The sequence below is a fragment of the Labeo rohita genome, chromosome 19, assembly GCF_022985175.1.
Source record: "Labeo rohita strain BAU-BD-2019 chromosome 19, IGBB_LRoh.1.0, whole genome shotgun sequence".
NCBI lineage: Eukaryota > Metazoa > Chordata > Actinopteri > Cypriniformes > Cyprinidae > Labeo > Labeo rohita.
In genome coordinates, this window is record NC_066887.1 from 29,146,454 (window position 1) to 29,172,024 (window position 25,571).

Sequence of the window (25,571 nt, forward strand, 5' to 3'; positions counted from 1 at the left end):
CTATGGCTGACTTCTTTCCGTTGATGTTTACAAAGGAGATGTTTACAACATTTTTTCCACACGAAGCAGGTGGACGCGGACAGGAGATGACAAGCTCCAAAGGGAGCAAATTTATCATAAAACCGTCATATATGTAATCCATACGACTCCGTGTTTTATATTCCAAGTCATATGATACCACTGTGTAAGGAAACAAAAAAAATTAACTAGCTATTCAACAAAAACCTTGTTGTAGGCCTAATTTAAATCTGGCGCGTTGTCGACGCCAGGCTTTTTTGCCTAGCAAGCGGAAGCGTAGCGGCCTGCATTCCATATAAGGACAAAACGGAAGCGACGTAACTTCAAGGTATTGGCCTAAAAAAAAAAAAATATATATATATATATATATATATATATATATATAACATATAACAGAGGCTGTACCTTTTGGCCATTTGATTTTCTACTTAAAAGAGGCTGATGAAAAACGATTTCATTTGATTTTCTACTTAAAAAGAAATAAAGAGAAATGATGAAAAATTAGATTATGTTTAATTTTGTTTTAATTTAAGAAACGGAAAAAAATCGAAAATTTCAAGCTGTTTATTTTTTCTACCCCTAAAGGAAAAATTAGATTATGAACTTTTGTATTTGTTTTTTTTTTTTTTTTTTTTTTTTTTTGTGTCGAAAAAAAAATATTTCAAGCTATTTATTCAAAAAATGAGTGAACAAGTAGTAAAGCATAATCAAATTTTTACGTTAACAAAAATAACGAAAAATCTAGCTAAATTTTCGTTGTTTCGGTTTCTTAAACAAAACGAAAAACAAAAATCAAACCGTTTCTCATTTCTCTTCATTTCTTTTTAAGTAGAAAATCAAATTCAATTATTTAAATTAAGCTCTATGATTAAAAAAGAGAAATAAAAAAAGCCTAGCTAAACATTTTAATTTAGTCTTTCTCACTATAATAAATTGTCTTGTGCGTTATCTCTTTGAGACAAAGCCGGTTCAGGCGATCCCAAAATATCCGAGTACTTTATTCTCTGACTCCCAGGCTTATTAGTTTCTTTGAGGTCTGTTAAAATCATGCAACATGGCTTAACGTGTGAGACAATTAATCTCCTTTTAAAATGAAGCTCTTTCCAAATGACCTGGGCCATTGCCAAGAGCTTTAGATGAAAAGATTGGAACTTGTCAATACTTGAGGCTGAACGTTCGTGTCATTTCCTGATAAGTTCACCGTGAGGATGTTGTAAATCCTGGCAAACACCGAAGCAAACTTTGACCTCTCTTCTTGAGGATGAGGAAGACGAACACAGAATGGAGTAGTAGTGGAAGAAATGAAATGTCAGTTTGGCCGTGTCTGTAAATCTGCTGAGCCAAATGTCAAAAAATACGTGAGGAAGACTGACAGATTATCTAGCCTTGGCTCACTGCAATTTAATGTGCTTCACGTTCAAGTGTGTACTGTGACATACAGTAGGTACACTACATATTGTGAACAAGAAAACTGAGCTAAATTACATAATTGTCGAAAGTTCTGAGTTTGGTGAGCAGGTACGATATGGAGTGTTTTCAGGAGGCATCATCAGTGGGTCATATTGGCGGCACTGAATGTAAACAATGCCACTGAACAGACTGAAACTTGCATTTTTGGCTGATTATTACTGTTGAAAATGCTCAATTATCATCATGTTTTGGGCTGTACTAATCGGTCGGAACGGGAAAAACATTTGGAGTACTACAGACTGCCAAAATTCATAACAAATGAAGGAGAAGAGTGCAAAAAACTGTCTGAGGAACAAAGGTGTTTGTGGTTGGACAAACTGAACCAGGATTTCCAAAGCAAGAATCTTGACAACATTCATGTTTGTTCTTATCATTTCCAGTCAGGTAGGTGAAATATTAGGCTAATATCTTAATTAATACACCTCATACTTATCTTTACAGTGGTGAAAAAACAGCATATGCTGGTAGGTATGTGTTGATGCTGGTTTAAGATGGTCTTAGCTGGTCATGTTGCTGGTCAAGGACCAGCATAAACCAGCAAATGACCAGCATAAACCAGCAAAAGACCAGCTTAAACCAGCATCAAAACGTACCTACCAGCATATTCTGTTTTTTTTTCACCAGGGTACCACCTTTAACTTTAGTTTGTCAAAATATTGCACCCTTTCCTGTTTACTAAGTCCTTCTCTATATGATTTGGCAGCTTCCACACGTTTTTTCCATGGTTTGGACAGCATAAATTAGCAGAACAAAGTAGTAGTAGTACATTAACCATGCAATCCATGCTGTTGTTTACATCCGAGTATCGCCGAGCATCTGGGTAACTGACCAAATCGTGACGTATCGTGACTATATTTATGGCAGCAACAAATGCGCATGTACACCTATCCACTTACAACAGTGATGTATTTACGACAGCGAATTCTGCTCACTTAACTGTAGGGGGCTCCAAAGTAGCAAAAATACACATAAATACAAACAGTTGCTATAAGCCATTTTAATTAAAAATTTTTTAATTATTTAAAAAAATATATATATTGTATGATTATATACTACATCATATCAAAATGTTTATTATTATTGCATATTTATGGCAGATCAGGGAACACAAATGATCAAAGCAAGAACGTATTGAAGGGTTTTTTATTCGTTGCATATGAAAAAAAGAATTCTGATTATATTTCAAACACTTCAATTCTTGTGATGAGTAAATGAGGAGCAGAAACTCATGAGGGACTGTCAGCCCATATGCTACAAAAATATTAACACTCTGAAGTTACACTTCAAGCTCGCTTCACTGTGATGAAGTTGAACAAAAAGGGAAGAAGAAAGACAGAAAGAGACCAACAGATGGACTTTTTCAAACTAAGAATTGCAATTGAGACACTGGAGATATTTTGTACATAAACAGTAAAATGTCACAAACAAAAACAAATAGCTAAGACAGAAGCAGGAGAGAAACATACAATATTAAACAAGACTTCCTAAGATTGCCTAAAGTTAACTAACAGACATGCAAGTTTGCTATTAATGCCAGTTTAGAAGCCAATTAATTAATGGTCTGAACACTAAAATGCATTCAGACTAGGATAGGATCAGGCTAGATTTACATTATCAATCCAACTGTAGATCTGAGGAGACACGGTCGCTGTCCATGGTGCTGAAAGAATTTGCATTAAGAGTCACAAAATAATGTATCATGATTGAATAAATAAATAAATGTGATAAACATATAGTAAAACAGCAATATCCTTTTACCATTTTAAATAACTGTTTACTATTTTAATATATTTTAAAATGTAATTTATTCCTTTGATGCAAAGCTGAATTTTCAGCATCATTATTCCAGTCTTCAGTGTCACATGATCCTTCAGAAATCATTCTAATATGCTGAAGTTTGTGTGTGTGTTTATACCACGTGATGACGACAACCCCTCAACAGGACAACAAATAAATTAAAAAGAATATCTAGGGGGAAATGTCTCTAACATGATTTAACTGAATTATGCAAATGATCATAATTATTCGTATGAAACCGGTCCGATCTCCATAATTGTCGCAGGCCTCGTGACACCTTTTAAACGCTGCGTGTTTAGGCCTTACCAAACACCAAGCTAATTATGCAATGACTAAATCCAGTGCTATTACAGACAGGAGGCCATGACTCAGCCCTGATCCTGACCTCTGACTGAAACAGAGGACAGCCCGCTGGCTAAATGTGCATATGCACCGCTGCGCTGTGAAAAACAGCTTCTCTGCCAGAAAACCAACTTCAAACGCTGCTCTAAAGGTTTATTGATCTTTGCGGATTGCAGCCTCTTAGGAACATAAAGGAACTTTTAAAGTTAATCACGAAGGTTTAATAAAGAAGAAAAGCAAGAGACACGTTGAGTTAATTATCAAATGAAAGTCAAGTGTGAAATGCAGAAATGCAATGAAAAAAGCTGCCAAGGTAATTTAAAAAAAGCTGTGTGTACTTTCGCAGAGCATAGAAAATGAATTTATATTCACCTACCATGAAAAGATATATTAAATTACCTTTAAACAAGGAAGATCCAACCAAATCTTTTATATTTGACAACGCATAAACACAGACCAGCATTTCCTGGAAGTTCAAGAACAAGACTGTAACATTAGAATAGAATAGAATAGAATAGAATAGAATAGAATAGAATAGAATAGAATTATAACACGTGATTTGGTCCAGCGGGAACTGATTGGATGAATGAAAATGGAATGGAGTGGAATGGAGACTTGAACTGCGGGATGTTACAGATATGTATTTTGTTGGCATGTGGATGTGTGCTCTGTGCACCCAATGATTCTCAAATTCACTTTTCAATGTTTCATGAGACCACATAAAACCATTAACAGGTTGAGAGGTGTACACATCCACTGTATCTGTTTCAGAAGAAGTGAAGAACATCCACACTGATCAATGAAAACCAGAGGACGAGTAAAACGAGCTTGTGTTTATGGTGAACATAGAGTAAAACATACTATAGATTCCCCATGTGATCATCACCAACAACACTTAAGTGAATCTGATCAATACGATCTTCATACAGTGTGCAGGATATATTTCATTTGTGCACTCAGCTGCAAACAAATTAAAGAAAAAACACGTTTCTGAACAGATGAAGAATGACTCTTAGGACGCAGATACCATTACAAAAAGGACTGTACTATTAATAATATTACAATTATTTTGAATATATAATATGTATAACATTTTGATATTATGACGATTCTATGAATATGGTTGGTCTTGGTCACTTAGTTTCTACTTGTATGTAAGTACCACTCAATTTACCACTTGAGTAGTAATTATATGTATATAATAATAATTATAATAATAATAGTCTATTAAAAAAATCTAGAAATAAATATAAAAAATAACTAATAATAATAAAAGTAATTAAATTATTGAAATAGAATTGTTTTATTGCAGTTCTATACATGTAAAATTAAAAATAATACAAAATATGGTAATTGAAAGAAAATGTTTACTAGTTTTATTAAAATGAATTTCAAACAAATTGTAGGTAAATCAGCCATAAATAATAATAAGAAAAAATTAATGTGTCTGTGTGTGTGTGTGTGTGTGTGAAAAAATGAAAAATATATAATGATAAAAAATGTAATAATGAAAAATAAAGTAAATGAATAAAGTATAAATTGTTACAAATCAATTACCACTCAATTTACCATTTAAGTACCAATAATAATTATAAAAAATATCTATATAAAAATATATATGAAAAATATTCTAATTAAAAATTATAATTATAAAAATTATATAAATAAAAATAAATATAAAACTAATAAATATAAATATAAAAACAATTAATAAATAAAATAATACAATTAATTACATTATAAAAATAAAATAATGGTTTTATTAGTTCTATACATGTAAAATTAACAATAATACAACATATGTTAATTTAAAAACAATTTTATTACAGTTTAAAATGAATTTCAAACAAATTGTAAAAAAAATAATGTGTGTGTGTGTGTGTAAAAAATAAAAAAATAATAATAAAAAATGTAATCATAAAAAATAAAGTAAATTTATAAAGAAAGTATAAATTGTTACAAATCAATTACCACTCAATTTACCATTTAAGTACCAATTATAATGATAAAAATATCTACATAAAAATTCTATAAATAAAAATAAATATAAACAATAACAATTACATTATAATAAAATAAATAATCAAAATAACAATTTTATTAGTTTTATTAAAATAAATTTCAAACATATTATAGCTAAAACAATCAAATAAATAAATAATTAAATAAATAAATAATAAATAAATGTGTGTGTGTCAGAAAATATGAAAATATATAATAATAAAAAATTATTAATACAATTATTTAATTAATAAATAAAATTATGCATAAATTATAAATTGCTACAAATCAATTACCACTCAATTTACCATTTAAGTATATATATATATATATATATATATATATATATACATAAACAATAATAAAATTAATTAAATGATTAAAATAAAAGAATGGCTTTATTACAGTTCTATATATGTAAAAATAATGTATATATATATATATATATATATATATATATAAACAATAATAAAATTAATTAAATGATTAAAATAAAAGAATGGCTTTATTACAGTTCTATATATGTAAAAATAATGTGCACACACACACATAAAATGAATTTCAAACAAAATGTAACTAAAACAAAAAATATTTTTTCATGTGTGTGTGAAAAAATAAAAACAATATATAATAATAAAAATGTAATAATAAAAAATAACCAATAAATTAAATTAAGGAAATGAATAAAGTATAAATCAATATGAATTTTAAAAACTGACCTGACTGGACTAGCAGGAAAAACCTGCTAAACCCTATAGTTGATCCCTGTTAAATCTGACACACTGAGCTAATGGGAAGCCAGACGCTGTGATTAAAGTTCCTTTATTAGGATGAATTCATTCAACATCCTCATAATGAACTTATCACAAGTGCATTCTATCTATTTCATGTTCATTTTTGTGTGATGGATCTAGCTTTCGTATTTCACTCTGTCTTTCCCACTCACATATCGCCGACTGTCTTTCTCTCTCCGGCTCCTGTTAGAAGAGTAAAACCCGTCTTAATGTGTTAGCACATGACACATGGCCCCATTACCCATAAGTCTGTGTGTAGACAGAAGTGGGTTCACCCTCAGTGCAGCCTGCTGCAAAATGCATGTAGGAGCCTATATAGCGCGTCTGAGGCAGCTGTGAAAGCAGCACGTCTCCCTTGAGGACCGCAGAGAGAAGGGTGGACCGCTCATCTGCCCGTTATTGGCACATTAACGCTCTTAGTGTGGCGCTTTGTGACCTCGCAGAGGTTCAGAAGCCTTTTCCAGAAAGTTCCAGTAGAAATTGAGTCTTCCCCGTGGAGCGGCGTGCTCCTCTGTGGGCCGCGAGGGACTTCTTAGGTCCGCTCATAGTGTTTTTCTGGCTGAGCACAAGCTCTCTATGCCAGCGTCTGTGCAGTTTTAGTCTTCAAGATCAGATGATGCAGCCAGTCCTCCCTACAACACAGAGAAAAACAGAAAAAACATCAAAGATGAATCATACAAACAAAATCAAGTGGCAGTTGTTGCTAGACGGATTGTGTCAAAGAGTACACCCTCAAAACTGTTGATCTGAAGAGCCTGTAATGTAACATCATAAAATTGGGTCTGCGATCACTGGGGGTCCGTCTCATATAGCCAGGGGTCCGCAATAATGTGGACTTCACTCACTTTTCCAGTTTCCAAATTCTGTAAGTATATTTTACATTTGTTTCTCTGTAGGCATTAAGAAAATCTTCAGTAGAGATCTCAGTATCTCAGTATCTTAAATATTTTATTAGAAAAAAAAATATTTTCAAAAGGACTTCAAATTCACTTACAGATGCAAAACTGTGTACAAAAAAAAAAAAAAAAACACACACACATATGTATATGTATATATATATATATATATATATATAATTTTTTTTTTTAATGTAAAATGTTTTTTAACATATAAATGCATAATACATAAATACATAAATTTATTCAGAAATAAATACATATTTCAAACAGAATGTAGCTGAAGTAAATGTTTCAGACAAAAAACAAATGCTTAAAAAAAGAAGCTGAAAAAATACAAAATAAAAATCTAAAATACAAATAAAAATAAATTAAATTAAATTACCAGCAAAGATTTATAAAACATTTTATTAAAGTTTATATATATATATATATATATATGTCTATATCTATATCTATAAATGTTAAAAAATGTTTAACAAAAAAACTTAAACAAACAAGTAAACAAATAAATTTATTCATCAATAAATAAATAGTAGCAAAATGTAGATGAAACAACTGCTTCAGACAAAAAAAAAAAAAAAAACTAATGTTTTAAAAAAAGAAGCTGGGAAACAACAACAACAACAACAACAAAACTGAATTAAATTAAATTAAATTAAATTTAATTTAATTAAATTAAATTTAATTTAATTAAATTTAATTTAATTTAATTTAATTTAATTTAATTTAATTTAATTTAATACCAATACAAAGCTTCATAAAAAATTGTGTTCAATTTAACATATATATTTAACTATATGTAAAATGTTTTTAACATGTAAATGTTAAAAAAATAAAGCTGAAACAGCCAACAAAAATTTTTACTAAAATATTGCAAATTAATTAAAAATATTTACTTAACTACAAAATAAATAAGTAAATAAATAAAATCTCTTTCAAGTTAATTTCAAATAAATAAATAAATTCAACGAAATGTATCTGAAACAAAATATTTTGACATTAAAAACAAAATATTTTAACATATTAAAATAATATTATAAAAATTATTAATAAATATTATTTAAAATAAAAATTAAATTAAATTAAATTAAAAGAATACATAGCAGGTTTAAATTTTAAAACATTTGAAATAAATTTCAAATGAGATTTAGCTGAAACAAACTGATACATGGCTTGTACAGAAACACAGACCATTGAGTAACACCCTCAGAGTTCCTAGTAGCCCTGTCTTGAAAGGTTTATGATGCTAAAAATCTATTTCTTTGTGTAGAAAATGTCTTGGGTTTTATGCATCCGAGTATGCTATCAAAAAGAGCCTCTGTATTTTCCTGTGTGATTTTTGTTTGCTTTTGTTTTCTTGTGTACGTATGACCAGGATGATAATCTGGAAAAACCAATTTATGCAGCCGTTTCCCTGGTCTATCTTCTGTTATATGGAGATAAACGCTGTCGTTTCATCATTTCTCTAGCATGTTATATTGGTGGCGGTGCAAACAAAACAGTTTTCGTTGAAGAAAACTTTGAAAAACAACAACAACAAAAATATCGATTAAAAAAAGTTCTCTGCTAAAAAATTCTGATTCTCAGAGGTACCTTGCTTTTAGACAAAAGGAATAAACAGAAGACCTGCAGCGTTTCTGTTCAAAGATGCATCCACATTTGCATAGACTAATGCATGGATTAGTGCATCCCAAATTATCATATGTTGAAAATACGTGTGAAGGTATATGCAAAAGCAGTGGCAGGGCGTCATGGCAGAGGGTGGCACTCAGCGCAATAATCAGCCACAGAGAGCAGCCGTTCTGATAGGATTACTCTCTGAGATCTCGAAGCGTCTCTCTCTCTGTCTCTGCTCTCCCGACGGCTCATCTCTTTATCCTCTCATGCCGTGGAAGCTGTTGTTTGACAGTCGCTGGAGGAAAGCATGTCTGCTCTCTCCAGGCAGGGATTTAACAGCAGACGCACTTAATAGAAGTCTTGCTTTCTTCATCACTGTCAGACGACTTCAGTTCGTTTACACATTAAACCCCTCATTTGTGTTCAAATGCCTCGTAATATTACAATAATACTAGAGAACACCTAAAAGAGTATTTCTAGGGAAGGAACGAGTGTTTGTGTTCCCCGAACGGCAGATTACAATAGATATTTCTGCTAAGAAATTCTGCTAAGTGTGTCATTACTTGTTGTGAGGGTGTTTACATTGATCTGTTTCAAAACCCAGCGCAGCAAGTCTACAAATGACATTATGTCTGAATTTAGGACGTTATGACTGCTGTTCATTTCATTTTTTTATTCATTTAACTGTTCAAATAAAAAAGCTGAAATCATGCTTTTTTAAAATTATTATTTAAACTCTTAAACAAATATAAATGTAATAAACATCATCAACTAAAACAGCCAACAAATAAAAACTAATTTAGAAAAGATTTAAAATACATATATTTAAAGACATTCAAACGTAAAATGTTTAAAACAACAGAAAATAAATAAATAAATAATTAATTAAATAAACAAATAAATAAAATTTACATTTTTCTAAATGATCTATTCTAATTTGGTTATTTGGCTATTATTTAAACTCATAAATGAATGTAAATGAAATGTACATCATCAACTAAAACAGCCAACAATTATTAAAACTAATTTAGAAAATACTGAAAAATAAATATGTAAAAACATTCAAACGTAAAATGTTTAAAATAATTAAATGAATAAATCGACATGTTCTAAAAAATCTATTCTAATTTGGTTACTTGGCTATTATTTAAACCCCTAAACGAATATAAATATATATTAAATGAATATAAATTAAATGAACATAATCAACTAAAACAGCCAACAAATATTAAAACTAATTTAGAATATACATATATATATAATCTATTCTAATTTGGTTATTTGGCTATTATTTAAACTCCTAAATGAATATAAGTGAAATTAACAACTAAAACAGCAAACAAATATTAAAACTAACTAACTAACTAACTAACTAAATAAATAAATAAATAAATAAATCTACATTTTCTAATTAATCTGTTCTAATTCAGTTATTTTATTTAAATTCCTCACATAAATATAAATACAAAAATGAGCATCATCAACTAAAACAACAAATATTAAGACTAATTTAGAAAAGATTTAATATATAAAAACATATATGTTTAAAACATTAAAACATAATATATATAGAACATATGTATATATATATATATATATATATATATGTATGTATATATATATATATATATATATATATATATATATATATATATATATATATATATATATATATATATATATATATGTGTGTGTGTGTGTGTGTGTGTGTGTACAATTATTTTAAAATATTAAAAATTAAAATAACAACAACAACAACAACAAAATGTTTAAAACATATTTTATTACAAAACATTTATTAAAATTATTTCAACATGATGTAGCAGAAACCAACTGATAAATGGCTTTTATATATGATATATATATATATATACCAAAATATACCAAAATTCTTCAGATTGTTTCTAGAGAAAATAGGTTGGATTTTAAGCTTATTTATTTATTTAAATTGCAGGGTTTTATTTATTTTTTTGTTTTATTAATTTAACAGTTTGATTATTTTTAATTTTTATTATTGTAAAATATTTTTTTTTCTAATTTTTTTAAACATTTTGTTGCAACAGTTACATAGAAAGATCAAGCTCACCTCAACCAATCTGAGAAGAGCATCAGTGGCGTTTCATGGCTTCGGGCCCATCTATCGCAATCTGAAAAAAAAAAGAGAACCATTAAAACTGAAAGCGTGCTGATTAAAAAAACAAAATCAAAACCAAAAAGAGACAAACAGACAAGTTTACCAGAAAAAATCTGCAATGATTTACAAAGCTTATAGTAAGACAATATGAAACATTCATTTATTTAAAGCTACAGCACATATAAAAATGAATGATTTTATCTCCTCCTTACAAATAATTGGTGATAATAATGGATTTGTTAAAGCAATATTACAGCTATTTATTAAGCTTTTTACACTTTTACTTCTAATTTAAGTTCCTCAGCAAAACGTAAGCCAAGAACAGCTTTAAATGAACAGGTTTGTTTTAGTTTTATCCAGTTTAAGGGCTAGTTTAGATGAGATTAGATTGTGACGGGGTTGTTTACCTTGTAGAACGAAGGCCTGTAAATACAGCTACCGCCATCCTCATCAGCTCTGAGGTCAGCTGGGGTCATTTAGAGGTCATGTGGGGGCGGGCTGTTTAGTGGACTATAGAGACGGTCATGTGACCGGAAGGGGGAAGAAAGAGCAAAAACAGCAAGCAGAAATCCCCAAAAAGAACCAAGGTCAAAAAACCACCCACAATATTGACTGTATGTGGAGTTAATTTCCATCTGCAACACTACCGTATCTCTAGAATCTAGCAAAGTTATAGAAGTTAAAGATATATTAGTGGATAATTAACTTCAGAAGTGTCTCGTGTGTTTTCAAGTAGAAGGCATTATCACAGATAATAAGGTAGGTTTAGAATTGCACATTTATTTCAAGCTGCTGGGTACAGTATATTACACATACATTTAATTGTGCCGCTCGCAATTACGTTTAACTCTACTGTCGTGCATCAGATTCATTTTTGAAAGAAATACTAGAAAGTCAGGGCGGACAAATATTGGTTTTGGTTTATTTTTCACTTTTATGTGGGCTTAAAGGGTTTTTCATCTCATCATAAGATACTGTACACTACACTTTGGATGATAATACACAGCAGATGTTAGTTTAGATTATGAAGTTTTACCAAAGTAAACAAGGACAAAATGTGCTCTCAAACACAACGAGGTTTTTTCTTTCAAAAAGTTTATTTTAGAATCAACTGAGACGAGAATTAAAGGGCTTACACAAGCTTACAAAGATTATAGCTCTTAACAGAAAAGTATTAAAACTGCCACCACCAGTACCACAATAATTTTCAATACTATCACTTTTGAAACTTCAGCATACATTTGATTAGACTTGGAATAGTTTTATAAAACAGTACTAGTTAAACTTTAGTCAACAGTATTTGGTTTAGCAATGACTTTGCTGTGCACTTAAAATGCATTACAAGTTGTTTTCAAGGACAAGCGATTCCCCGTAAATGTCTTTGACTATCGCAATGCTTCGTTTTAGTCTTTCCTGCAATTTTTAAATGCTCTGGTGCTACTTATACCCCATCCATGCTATGCAAGATACTAACGGAAAGCCAACGTTAGTGGCTTTTGTGGGCTATAATGCATTGGAAATGCACAGGAAAGTGTGCAGGAGTAACTTCTAGATGTCAGGAATCTCTCTGTGAAATTGAATTGGGAATTTTAGTCAGTCAGGTTAATTGCCCAAAAATGTCGATTCAGACGCTCCTCGGAAGGTCTAAAAGTAGATCGCTCACTAGAAGAAAACACCTATTACCACAGAGCTCATTAAAGGGTTTAAACGCTCAACACAAAAACCAGACAAAACTACGCAGGCTTTTCTTATCGCAACTGAAACTGCACACAGTTATTATTTTTTTTTTTTTTCTTCACGACATGCTCCTATAAGCCCTTTAACGCTGAAGAACTTTCCATTTAGAAAAGAGAAAGGAAAGAAAACAACATGTGCACTGAGATCTTCTTTTACTTTTTTTTCTGTCTAGTTAAAGGTAGAATTTACAAGGGACACATTGAAGCTGATCACCCATCAAAAAAAAAGTATCTACAAAAACTGACCTGCTAAATCTAAACATCGTACACCTCTTATAACTCCGCCCCTGAACCGCTAGTGCCCGCCTCCCTCCGCCATAAGTAGGTCTATTTGAATTCCGATTGGTTCTCTGATTTTAATCTACATAATCCAGTGATCCGTAATGTTCCGTTTGTTGGGGTCGTCCGGGTTACAACAGAATCAGTTCCACAGAATCTTAAAATTTTACCCATCAGCTATTTTTGTCGTTTTGGTTGATTTTATTTGCAAAAAAGGAAATAGAGTCCATAGAAAATCCATTACTTGGGAGGGCACATGAAGGACTGTAGCAGGTCAGAACCGGGAGTACGGCTGCTCTCTGTACACTCCTTTGCTTGTCCTTGCTGGTGGCGCCTTGTTGCGGTTGTTTGTCCATTCCTCCGGGCCTGAAGAGGGAGACAAAGAGCAAAGGTCAGAAAGCTGATTAGTCATCCAGGCCCTCAATGCTTTAATTAGTGAAACATGCTCATAAAATGCTGCTAATGATTTGTACGACCTTCACAGGCAAACAGTGACGTGTTCAGGTACATACTCAAATATATTTTAGTCAATTCAATGTGTTTTTGTAATGCTTGTGTATATTGCATGGTCAATAAATCTGACAAATTGATAACTTACAGTATTTTTACCAGAATAACCAAAGCTTTGAAATGAGGTGAAAATATTACAAGTGTCAGGTTTTGGTAGCATGCTGAAAAATGGGGGACCTGTCAAGAATATGCCCAGATCATATTTCAGCGCAACATTTTATTTCTCCGAAATGAAAAAGGTTCTGAATTATTAAAAAATAAAAATGGATTTATAATAATAATAATAATAATAATAATAATAATAATGAGATTTTTTGCGATGTGATGAATAGCAATGTGAAACAAATAAAATAAGCCATTGCAAGACTTGTTGTAATGCCTTTAATTTATTTGTATGCTGACATTATCATGTATGATATTAAAAAAAACTAATCTAATTAAAATCAACTATCAGTCACCATTTATAATTGAAATGACAAATAAAAAAAGTAAAACTTTAGATCTTACTCAAATATATATATATATATTACATATATATATATAATATTACAAAAGCAAAAATTAATATTTATTGAAAGTCTGGGTCCGAAATAAGAATAAAACATAAAAAGAAAAATAATATCTGTACATAGAAAGGCATTCGAAAAAAATTAAGACATGGTAGAAGTTTCCAAATTTTTAAAGTAATTTTCGTATAACAGAACTCATAAATTACGGGCAAAATTTTTTATTATTTTATTTTATTTTGTTGTAATTAATGAATTAGTATCATGAAAATATAATCATTATTCATTTATAATGATATAATACAAATATATACATAAATATATCATTAATAACTAATAATAATTAGTATAATTAATAAAATAATATTTCATAATTTATTTATAATTATATAATAAAATAATATATATAAATATTTAAAATATGTAACAAAAATCATAAATTAGGGGCAATTTTTATTTATTTTATTTATTTATTTATTTATTTTGGCGGAAATGTTGCCACTAATTATTATTACTTTTATTGTTCTATTTAATGTTTTAAAATTATTATTTTATTTATAATGATATAATACAAATATATACATACATATATAATTAGCAAATAATTAGTATTTATATTAATTAATTATTGTTTTATTTTTATTTCAAAAGATTTTTTACATTTATTGTATAAATGAATATTTTATAATTTATTTAAAATTATATAATAAAATATACATTACAAATATAAAATACATAATAATAGTTCATAATAATAATGTATTTATGATAATTAGTATTTTAATGATGGATTTATACATAAAAATTAAACATAAAATAAAATCAATAAATAGACAGGCATTTGGAATTTTTAAAAAAAGAACATGGTAAAAGTTTCCAATGTTTTAACAAAAACTTCTATGACATAAAAATGACATGAAAAAAAAAAAATAGATAAATTAAATAAATCTAATAATTTTATTTGAAAACTTTTACTCTTATTTCCAAAATGTAATAATCAATTTGCTGGTGACTTGACTTCTTCAGTGGCCCCTTATAATTATATAATTCAAGTCATTATTTTTCAAAAAGCTTTTCTTTAATATATATATATATATATATATATATGAGCAATCACTCAAGTAGTCGTCTCACATCTCCGAAAACGTCATATGCTACAAACGGTAAAACGGTTGGCATTCACATATCACTATAATATATATATATATATATATATATATATATATATATTTGTATATACATAGTATATACATACACTTTTGTCTCAGCTGTAATGCGACTTTGAGTTTGTTTCTGTGAGATTCACCTGTCCGCCAGTAATTTTCTTTGTGAGTGTTACTTTGCTCTTCCTGCGTACTGGGACCCTGACAGTGATTTGTTGTCGGACATGCAGCAATCCAAACCACCTTCAAATGTGATTTTTACACAACAGCATCAATCTTTAAAACAACAAAGCCCAAGAGTCATGACACCATCCACTATCTTCCTCTCCGAGCTCATGGCATCTCTGATAATTTAGCCCAACCAGCACCAACAATCAGAGAGAAACGTCCCCCAAACCATCCTGCCTTTGTCCTTCACCTCAGAAAGAACAAAACAACTTTAATTGCGGCAGAGGATCAAATAGCCACTTGAAAGGGGTTTAGTGGAGTGCCCTCGAGCGAGAGGTTACCGCCGCCATTAGCGTAACAGCAGAGCTCATTCACGAGCGTCCGCGTCGATGAACGAGAGCGCTATCGACGCCAGCTTTTGTGTGATCTTGCTCTTTTTCAGCTCTTCTTAGGGACAGGAAGGCACAAAGGCCGTTGCTCTAAAGTCACTCGTTTTTCAGGCTGGGAGCCGTAGCCAATAATCTTTAATTAGAGAGCTGTCAATCTCAGGTTAGCCTGCGCTAGCTTCAAGAAAAGGGTTCACGTGCACTGTCCTCGCGTTTACAAAGAACAAGGATGCGTATCAGCCGGATAATAGGAAGTTCTCCTTTGAACTGTCAAGCTGTCTATGCGTCGTACCACCTGGAAAGTGTTAAGTTGAGTGTTATGGATTGCTTATGTGTCAGTGAGTGTAAGAGCTATGCGTTTCAAAAGTGGTCGCAAAGTGACAAATGACTGGAAAGTGACATGGAGGAAATGTGAAAGACACAGAGAAAAGGTAAAGTCACTTTTAAGATGCAATTACACAGCCACTTCAATTTTTTTTCAGATCAGTTCTGTAGTCTAATCTAACATCCTGTCATGTCCAAACAAGCCATCTAACACTGCTATATCTCATTTCCTTCTGCTTTGTTATATTTCTGAATGGAGTTTGATAACACAAGCATTGCTTCTGCCAGACCTTATACCGAGAAAGGTTAAATATATATATATATATATTTTTCTTTTTACTTGTTTTTTTTTTTAGATTATCATAGGTTGTAAAAGATAATAATTTATATAAACATAATAAATACATAATAAATGTTACAACAGCAATAATTAATGTTTATAATTTAGTATTATCATTCATATTTTAATGATTGATTTACATATTTTAAAATTGAAAGTGTGGTTCCGAAACAAGAGTAAATCATAAAATAAAAATAAAGTCTATTCATAGAAAGAAAGGCATTTTTGATATGTTCTTTATATAACAAAAATCATAAATTAGGGGCTGTTTTTGTGGTGAAAACCTTGTCTAATTAATATTATTTTTTATTATTATTATTATTTATTATTATTATTATTATTATTATTTTATATAATTTTGAGTTTTATTTTTAGATTATACTTTCTAAAATATAATATTTTATCTATAACAATAAAATTCAAATGCATACATAAATATATCATTTATATAATAATTAGTATAATTAAGAAACTAATAATGTTTCATAATTATATAATAATTCTATAATAAAATATACATTGTATATATATAGAAATAATACATAACTAGTATTAAATAATAATTCATGTTTATAATGTTTTTGTGATAATTCATATTTTAATTATGGATTTACATATATTAAAATTTGGGTTTGGAACAAGAATAAAACAAAATAAAAATATAATCTATAAATAAACAGGCATTTTAAAGCAGAAAAAATTTTAAAACTTTTTTTTGTGTGTGGTGGTGAAAACATCTGATTATTATTATTTTTATTATTTTTATGTAATTATTTTTATTATATTTATTAATTATTATTATTATTATTATTATTATATTATTATAATATTATTATACATTTTAATTATAATATTATTATAATATTATTATAATTATTATTATTAGATTATAGTTTCTAAAATATAATAATTAATATATTATTAAAATATTACTGATACAATACAAATATACATACATATATATATATGTGTGTGTGTGTAATTTTTTAGAGGAATTTTTAGAGGAATTAATATAATTAAGAATACAATAATATTTCATAATTTATTTATACTTATATAATACAATATACATTCTAAACATAAATAATACATAATAACAAATATTAAAATAATAATAATACATGTCCATAATGTATTTATGATAATTTGTATTTTAATGATGGATTTACGTATTTCATTTGAGTTTGGAACAAGAATAAAACATAAAATAAAAATAAAATGTATATATAGACAGGCATTTGGAAAGCTGGAAAAAATAGGACATGGTAAAACTATTATTTATTTATTTATTTATTTATTGTTTGTTTGTTTGACGTGTAAACGTCTAATTATTCATAATTTATAATATTATTATTATTTTTGTTTATTATTATTTTATCACTTTATTTTTAGATTATTTTTTCTAAAATATAACAATTAATATTTTATTTATAATGATATAATACAAATATATACATAAATATAGTATAATTAAGAAAATAATAATATTTCATAGTTTATTTGTAATTCTACAATACAATATACATTATAAATATAGAAATAATACATAATAACTAGTATTAAATGAACAATTCATATGTATAATACATTTATGCTCATTTGTACTTAATGATGGATTTACATATTTCAAAATTAAAATCTTGGTCTGGAACATAAATAAATGATAAAATAAAAATAAAATCTATACACAGACATTTAGAAAGCAGGAAAAAAGGGACATGGTAAAAGTTTCCAATGTTTTAATGTGGCCTTCATACAACAAAAACTTCTACGACATAAAAGTGACCCAAAGAAATCTATGAACAAAAAGTTTTAAAACTATATGCTGAACAAAACCAATTCTGTTACAAATATCATTTATAAATAATACACTTGTAAACACGCACACAAATGCTTCAATCTGCAAAACTACCCACAAACATATCTGTATATACACACTAAAATCACACACACACATTAATATTCTAGCTGCTGAGAAATACAATGGCACCTCTTATCTTTTTTGCTGGGACAATGAGCTTACAGCAGCTACATCAGCAAATTCAGGGCATTGCAATTCTTCTCCAGATATCTCTGCCGTATTTATGCTATTCTGTACCTACAGTGTTTGTAACCGCAAACTTGTTTGCCTTTCACAGAACGCGTGTCCGACAGCATTTTGATTCTCTTGCTGCATCCAAACCCGTCTCGCTTTAACATTTATTGTAAATGCCTGTTTGTGTAAATACAATGCTGTTCTATAGAAAAAGCCTTGCAATGCAAGCAGTATTTATAACAAGAGCTGTACAGCAGAAGACAGACTCAAAGATCATGCACTGGAAGTATTATAAAAAATAGACAGCATACGGCTTCACTACACTAGTGGAAATCAAGCAAAACAGGCTGTGAATTCCACATGATTATAAAATCTTACCGTAAGAGTCATATGCTTCTCCGCTGATACCATGGCTGTATTCATAATAATCATCTGAGCTGTGAAAAGAAATGAGAGACAGATATTCAGAACAGTCTTCTTAAACTATACATGAATTACGTTACATTTTATTTCTGTATTTCAGAAATCAGACAAATATTCAGACTAAAATGCTATTCATTATTGAGCAAAATAACAGTAATGCTCTGAGACTGATTGTAAATATGTTCCATTTTAACGATCTATTGTCAAAAAACTACAAAATAAATAAATAAATAAAACCTTTCAGTTGACACTGTATGTGCATTCATACACAGACAGAGAAAACCAAAGCGAGAAAAAGGTGATGAGAGTTCAAGGCATGTGTCTGCTTATTTGACATTGTCTGCTCCCTATTTAAATTGACAAAGCAACATCTCAGCAGCCACACGAAGCAGAGTAACCCATTGCAGAAGCTATTTTCCGAGCAGATTTGCAGCGCGCCTTCCTTTCATTCTTGCGTCTCAGAAGTTTTGCTCCTGGGTCTCTGTTCCCTTTCTGCCTCCAAATTGAGTTTTTTTCCCATAGGCCCTCAGCTGAGCTGTCCAGTGTCAATCACAACTGACTGCTAACCATATCCCAATGTTCATGCTCCCATAATTCCACTGGCCTCAGTATAGATGGCGCCATGAGAAATAGAAGCCTTGCTGGAAAATAAAAAAGACACTCACCAGCTGTCTCAGCTTTCACCACTGAGGATTCTTCAGATTTAGACCTATTGTTTACATTCTGTTCTATAGCAACTCTGTCATGTTGTGTTTTATATTAGCTTCCTTAATTTCCATAACTCCCCCCATTATTTTCATGATTACTCCTTTCAGTGTTTCTCATTAATGTGGAAGCCTGCCATTGTGTAATCTGTCCCACTACAGTTTCATACTGAACAAAAATATTTTTACACTTGTCTTAACAACATAAAAGCTCTCTTAAAAAGCTCTCATGTAATTAAAACTCGGTATTTGCATATGTTCAAGTTTAACATGCATTTCCAATGCAACATGCACCAGTTATACTTTATTTTTTACAGTTGCATAATTTCTAACATTTTTGTCCAATCATACTAAGATAACTCCTCCACCCATTCTATTCATACTGTCGTAATTCCTTCCCTCATTCATAATACTATAACTCCTCCCCATTCCAATTATACTATTATAACACCTCCCCAGCTTCCAATTATATTACCATAACTCCTCCTCACTCCAATCATACTATTATTACTCATCTTCAATCAATCATAATACTAAACTCCTCCCTTCATTCCATACATACTGTTATAACACCTCCCTGGATTCTAATTATATTACTATAACTCCTCCCTGCATTCCAATCATGCTATCAAAAATTCTCCCCTCAGTCCTATCATAACTCCTCCCAATTCTAATTATACTCTCATAACCCCTCCCCTCATTCCAATCATACGATCATAACTCCTCCCAACTCCAATTATAATATTATATCCTAGCTCCTCCCCCAACATAATTCCTTCCCTCATTCTAATACTACAACTCCTAATACAATTCATGCCAGTCATATGATTATAACTCTTCCCCATTCTAATTACACAATCATAACTCCTCCTCTTCAACCAATCACAATACTATAATCCCTCCCTATTCTAGTCATAAAACTATATTCCTCCCCTTATTCCAATCATGCTCTCAAAAATTCTCCTTTTCAATCAATCATAGCGCCATAACTCCTCCTCCGTTTAAGTATACTCTCAAAACTATTCCCCTTCTTCTGGTCATACTCCTTCTCTTGTTCTAATTGCACTATAACTCTTCCCCCTCATAGCTCCTTCCCTCATTTTAATCATACTATCATAACTCCTCCCCATTCCAATCGTAATACTACAACTACTGCCCTCATTCCAGTAATACGATCAATCAATTACAATATTATATATGATCAATCAATTACAATACTATAACTCCTCCCCATTCCAATCATGATACTATAGCCCTTCGTCCATTCCATTCATACTATCATAACTCCTCCCCTCGTTCTAATCGCACTATAACTCTTCCCCCTCATAGCTCCTTCCCTCATTTTAATCATACTATCATAACTCCTCCCCATTCCAATCATAATACTAAAACCCCTCCCCATGCTAACTCTAACTCCTCCTAATTGCTCCTCTTCTCATTCTAATCAAAATATAACTTCCTCTCATAGCTCCTCCCCTCATGCCAGTCATATGATCATAACATCTTCAATTAATCACAATACTATAACTCCGCCCCATTCCAATCATAATACTGTAACTCCTCCCCTCATTACTTTACACTATCATAACTCCTTCCCTCATTGCTCCTCCCCTCATTTTAATCATACTCTCATCATAACTTCTCCATTCTGATCATTTTATCATAACTCCTCCCCTCATTCCAGTTATACTTTCATACTATAACTTCTCCCCATTGCAATTATGCCATCTTAACTCCTCCTCTTCAATCAACCACAATACTATAACTCCTCCCCATTCCAATCATAATACTACAACTACTCCCCTCATTCCAGTCATATGATCATAACTCCTCCTCTTCAATCAATCACAATACACAAAACTCCTCCCCTCATTTTAATCATACTCTCATCATAACTTCTCCATTCTGATCATTTTATCATAACTCCTCCCCTCATTCCAGTTATACTTTCATACTATAACTTACAACTCCTCCCCTCATTCCAGTCATACAATCATAACTCCTCCCCTCATAACTCCTCCACTCATCCTCCTCTTCAGTCATTTGCAATACTGTAACTCCTCCTCATTCAAATCATATTATCATAACTCCTCCCCTCATTTTAATCATACTACCATTACTTCTCCATTCTAATCATTCTATCATAACCCCTCCCCTTATTCCAATTATAATTTCAAAACTATTCCCCTACTCCAATCATACTGTAACTCCTCCCCATTCCATGTATGCCATTATAACTCCTCTTCAGTCAACCACGAGAATATAACTTCCAATCATAATGCTATAGCTCCTCCCCTCATTCCATTTATACTATCATAACTCCTCCCGATTCTAATCATAATACTCCTCTTCCAACCATAATCCCTCATTCCAATTACGCTATAAAAAATGATCTTTTTCAATCAATCATAACACCATAACCCCTCCTCCATTTAATTACACTATCAAAACTCCTCCCCCTATTCTGGTCTTAACACTATAACTCCTCCCTTCAATTACAACAGACACTCACACATACAACAATCCAGTGTAAGTGGCTGAGAAAAGAGTGTCTTGGATTTCCATAAGTTGTTATGCAGAGAGGAAATCCCATGTCAAAGCTCACTCAGAGGTTCCTATCGCCAGCCTGCTGTTCCTGCTAGTTTCACGCTTAAAATGTGTCTGCACACCAGGGAGAAGAAGATAGGATGTGAATGAGAGAAGGGGTTGCACTGGGATTGCAGTGTGAAGACCAGCAACTATGGTCACTATTCCCACACACGAGCTCAGGAAGCTCGTGAAAGCCGGGAAAAGGCTTTCTATCATATGTGTGATGAAATTCCTCATTTCCACTGCACATGAAGGTGAAATTGAAGAGACCTAAAGCTTTTGTGTTCAGTAATGCATCAGTCAACTTCACAACCTGCTGCCAGATGCATCTCTCTCCACGTGTTTCGCACCATAAAGAACCTCTTCTCTTCAATCTGAACACCAGCTTGGGGTTCAAACCTAGTTAGACACCTTTAATTTCTTTCCTGACACATCGTCAATATTCCTTCTTCCCTTAATTCGACTCTCTCCCTCTCCTCCAGTGCCGAGTTTGTTCTGTTCTACTCAATTACCCTGTTCGGCTCGCTTCAGTCGAGGTAGAGCGTTAGCAGAAATGATGATGCATTTAAGTCACACACACTCCAATTCCCTCCAATTAGCAACACACACGTGTAAACACTGCAAACATGCTGTCGAATGAACTACAATCACCCAGAGGAACATTTCACTCCTCAGAGGAGACTTAATGGAGTTATCAGGTATGCCATGTTTAAGTATTAACTTCAAACATCAGAACTGCTTTGGAGAAAGAAAACGACAGAAATAAAACGAGTGTTAACATGCATTGCAAGAGTACAGAAGTGTCTTACTTTATTAGGTACACTTGTTCAACAGCTCATTAACACGAATATCTAATAAGCCAATCACATGGCAGCAACTCAGAGATTTAAGTGACTTCGAACGTGGCATAGTTGTTGGTTCCAGACAGGCTGGTCTGAGCATTTCAGAACTGCTGATATACTGGGATTTAAACACAACATATCCCTTGGGTTTACAAAAAATGATCTGAAAAGAAAAAAATATCCAGTGAACGGCAGTTCTATGGCCGTAAATGCTTTGTTGATGCCAGAGGTCAGAGGATAATGGCTAGGCTGCTTCCAGCTGATAGAAAAGCAACAGCTCAAACATTTGTTACAACCAAAGTATCCGGAAGAGCATCAATGTTGAACATTGAAGCAGACGGGCTACAGCAGCAGAAGACCAGCAGCTACAATTAACACAGGCTCACTTTCATGAACGCGTGACAGAGACTGACATGAATAAAGTCGTTATTGTTGCTTTCTTTGCATTCTCACAGCTTCATAAAATTACAGTTTAACCACTGATGTCACATGGACTATTTTAACGATGTCCTTACTACCTTTCTGGGCCTTGAATGTGTCAGTTGCGTTGCTGTCCATGCAGGGTCAATAAGCTCTTGGATTTCATCGAAAATATCTTCATTTGTGTTCCAAAGATGAACGAAGGTCTTACAGATTTAAAACATGAGGGTCATTAATGACAGAATTTTCATTTTTGGGTGAACTGTCCCTTTAAGACGGTTCTGGAGCCAAAAGGTCCAACTAGGGTGACCACCCGTCCCGCTTTGCATTGTACCACACAGCATTTTCACCCCTTGTCCTGCACGTCACATATTGAGTAAAAGTCCCACAGTTGGTTTTTAATGATCATATTAAGAAAACGTCCATGTGTTCTTTTGCCTTTTTAAATAAGCTTTTTATTCATTCTTTTTGATTTGCGGACATCATCAAGTGATCTAGCACCACCGATGGAAATGGTCGAGTGCACACGGGTAAAAAAAAACTATATTCTCCAAACATCTCCAAACATAAAAATCGATGCAGCTTTCAGACGTGACTTTCTTCTTATTTTAATAATTCGTTTAAGGCGGTTTCTATGGCTTTGTTTTAATGACAAATGTCCAGAGCACATTACTGTAATGTGAGGGCACATCAAAATGCACGAGAACAAATCTTTTCTCTCGCAGATGGATTCTCTTTACTCTCATAAAAAAGACACGCTTTCTCTCACTTGCATGTGTGCACTCAGAAACATAAATCAGCGCATATGACAATGGATGTAATCAGTATTTACATAGCATAACAGTAGAAAATGTATTTGTCTCACACGTGCCCAGCATTGTCCCGCAAAATCACATCTATGTCCCACAACAGATCTATTGCCAGGTGGTCACCCCCGCTATTAGCAATGTATGTTTTAGTTAAAACCAATTTCTGAACTAAGATCAACTAAGATCCTTATAAATAGTAAAAACATGGCATTAATTTTATTGTTATTTTTAGTTGTCATATCAATGGACTTATGTTTTCAGTTGCATTATTAAATTGTTCACTCATATGAAATAATAACATTTCGTTCTGTTCTGTGTGATTTCTGCTGCCAGCTTGTTTCCAAGAATAGGCCTACATAATGTTTAAAAACTACACTTTAAACCAGGGCCTAAAAGTATCTTGCCAAGCACCAAATGCAAGTAAAAATCGGCGTTGGCGAGTATATGTAACATTGTCTGCCAGTTGGTGGGTAAAACTTTTATGAAATATAACAATGCAATGTTGAAAACAACAGCTAGTTTTTAAAGAGATTCGCGGATTCTGACGTAAGCGAATAAAATAATCTTTCCCGAACACAAGATCATCTGTTCTGTCATAAGCGTCAAGAGCGAATCTAATTAATAGGATACAAACAGGCTGATAGAGTCGGAGCAGTGTGATGGCAAGCTTGTCCCTAGACATGGTTCTAATAATTTTTACCTGAGAAGAAATTGCTGCTTCATTTCGGAAATTTTACTTTTTCCTTCTTTATTCTTTATAACCCGAGAATGTGGCGACACAGGGTTACGGCTGTAGGCATATGCTGAGCCGCTTCAGATAGCTCACCAGTAGTGCTTTAACAGACAAAAACGCACACAACTATGTCAAAATGCACGGTTTTGGTGAATTACCTCGTAAACATAGTCTTAAATTAGTTATAAAGTCTTAAATGACCGCAAAAAGTTGGAAGAAAATGGGATATGTGCCAGATCCGCGTCATGTGCATCAGGTTTTAAAGAGGCCACGCTGTTTTTTAAAGGGAAACCTGCTGAAGTCTGTCATTAATATAAATCAAAGAACATATGCAAGTTTATGTAAGATTGTTTTAAAATCACTTAAATTAAAAGTCGTTATATATTTCAGAGCCTAAAAATAAGAAATAATAGCTTTCAATTATACTGTAATGTTGAATGGCTATAATTAATAGGTAAAATTGAGGGAAATGCATTTATTAGAGACCAGTAGCAGGACAAATTAAAAACACAGCAAATATGTTTAGTCATTG

General features: G+C 31.6%; 1 protein-coding gene across 2 annotated transcripts in view; it reads right to left on the reverse strand.

The window, feature by feature from the left end:
- Positions 1-6,209: 6,209 nt before the first annotated feature.
- Positions 6,210-25,571, reverse strand: part of khdrbs3 (KH domain containing, RNA binding, signal transduction associated 3) — a 176,564-nt gene continuing 157,202 nt past the window's right edge. The window contains exons 8-11 of one of the 2 annotated variants that reach the window (XR_007829869.1): positions 18,898-18,956; positions 11,480-13,453; positions 11,025-11,085; positions 6,210-7,054 (exon numbers count right to left, since the gene is read on the reverse strand). Coding sequence is in view for 1 of the 2 variants with exons in the window: in XM_051137536.1 (XP_050993493.1) it covers positions 13,362-13,453; positions 18,898-18,956 (151 nt within the window). In the remaining variant the exon portion in view is untranslated. Of the gene's footprint in view, positions 7,055-11,024; positions 11,086-11,277; positions 13,454-18,897; positions 18,957-25,571 lie in introns of those variants that run through there. The other variant, XM_051137536.1, reaches the window with a different exon arrangement.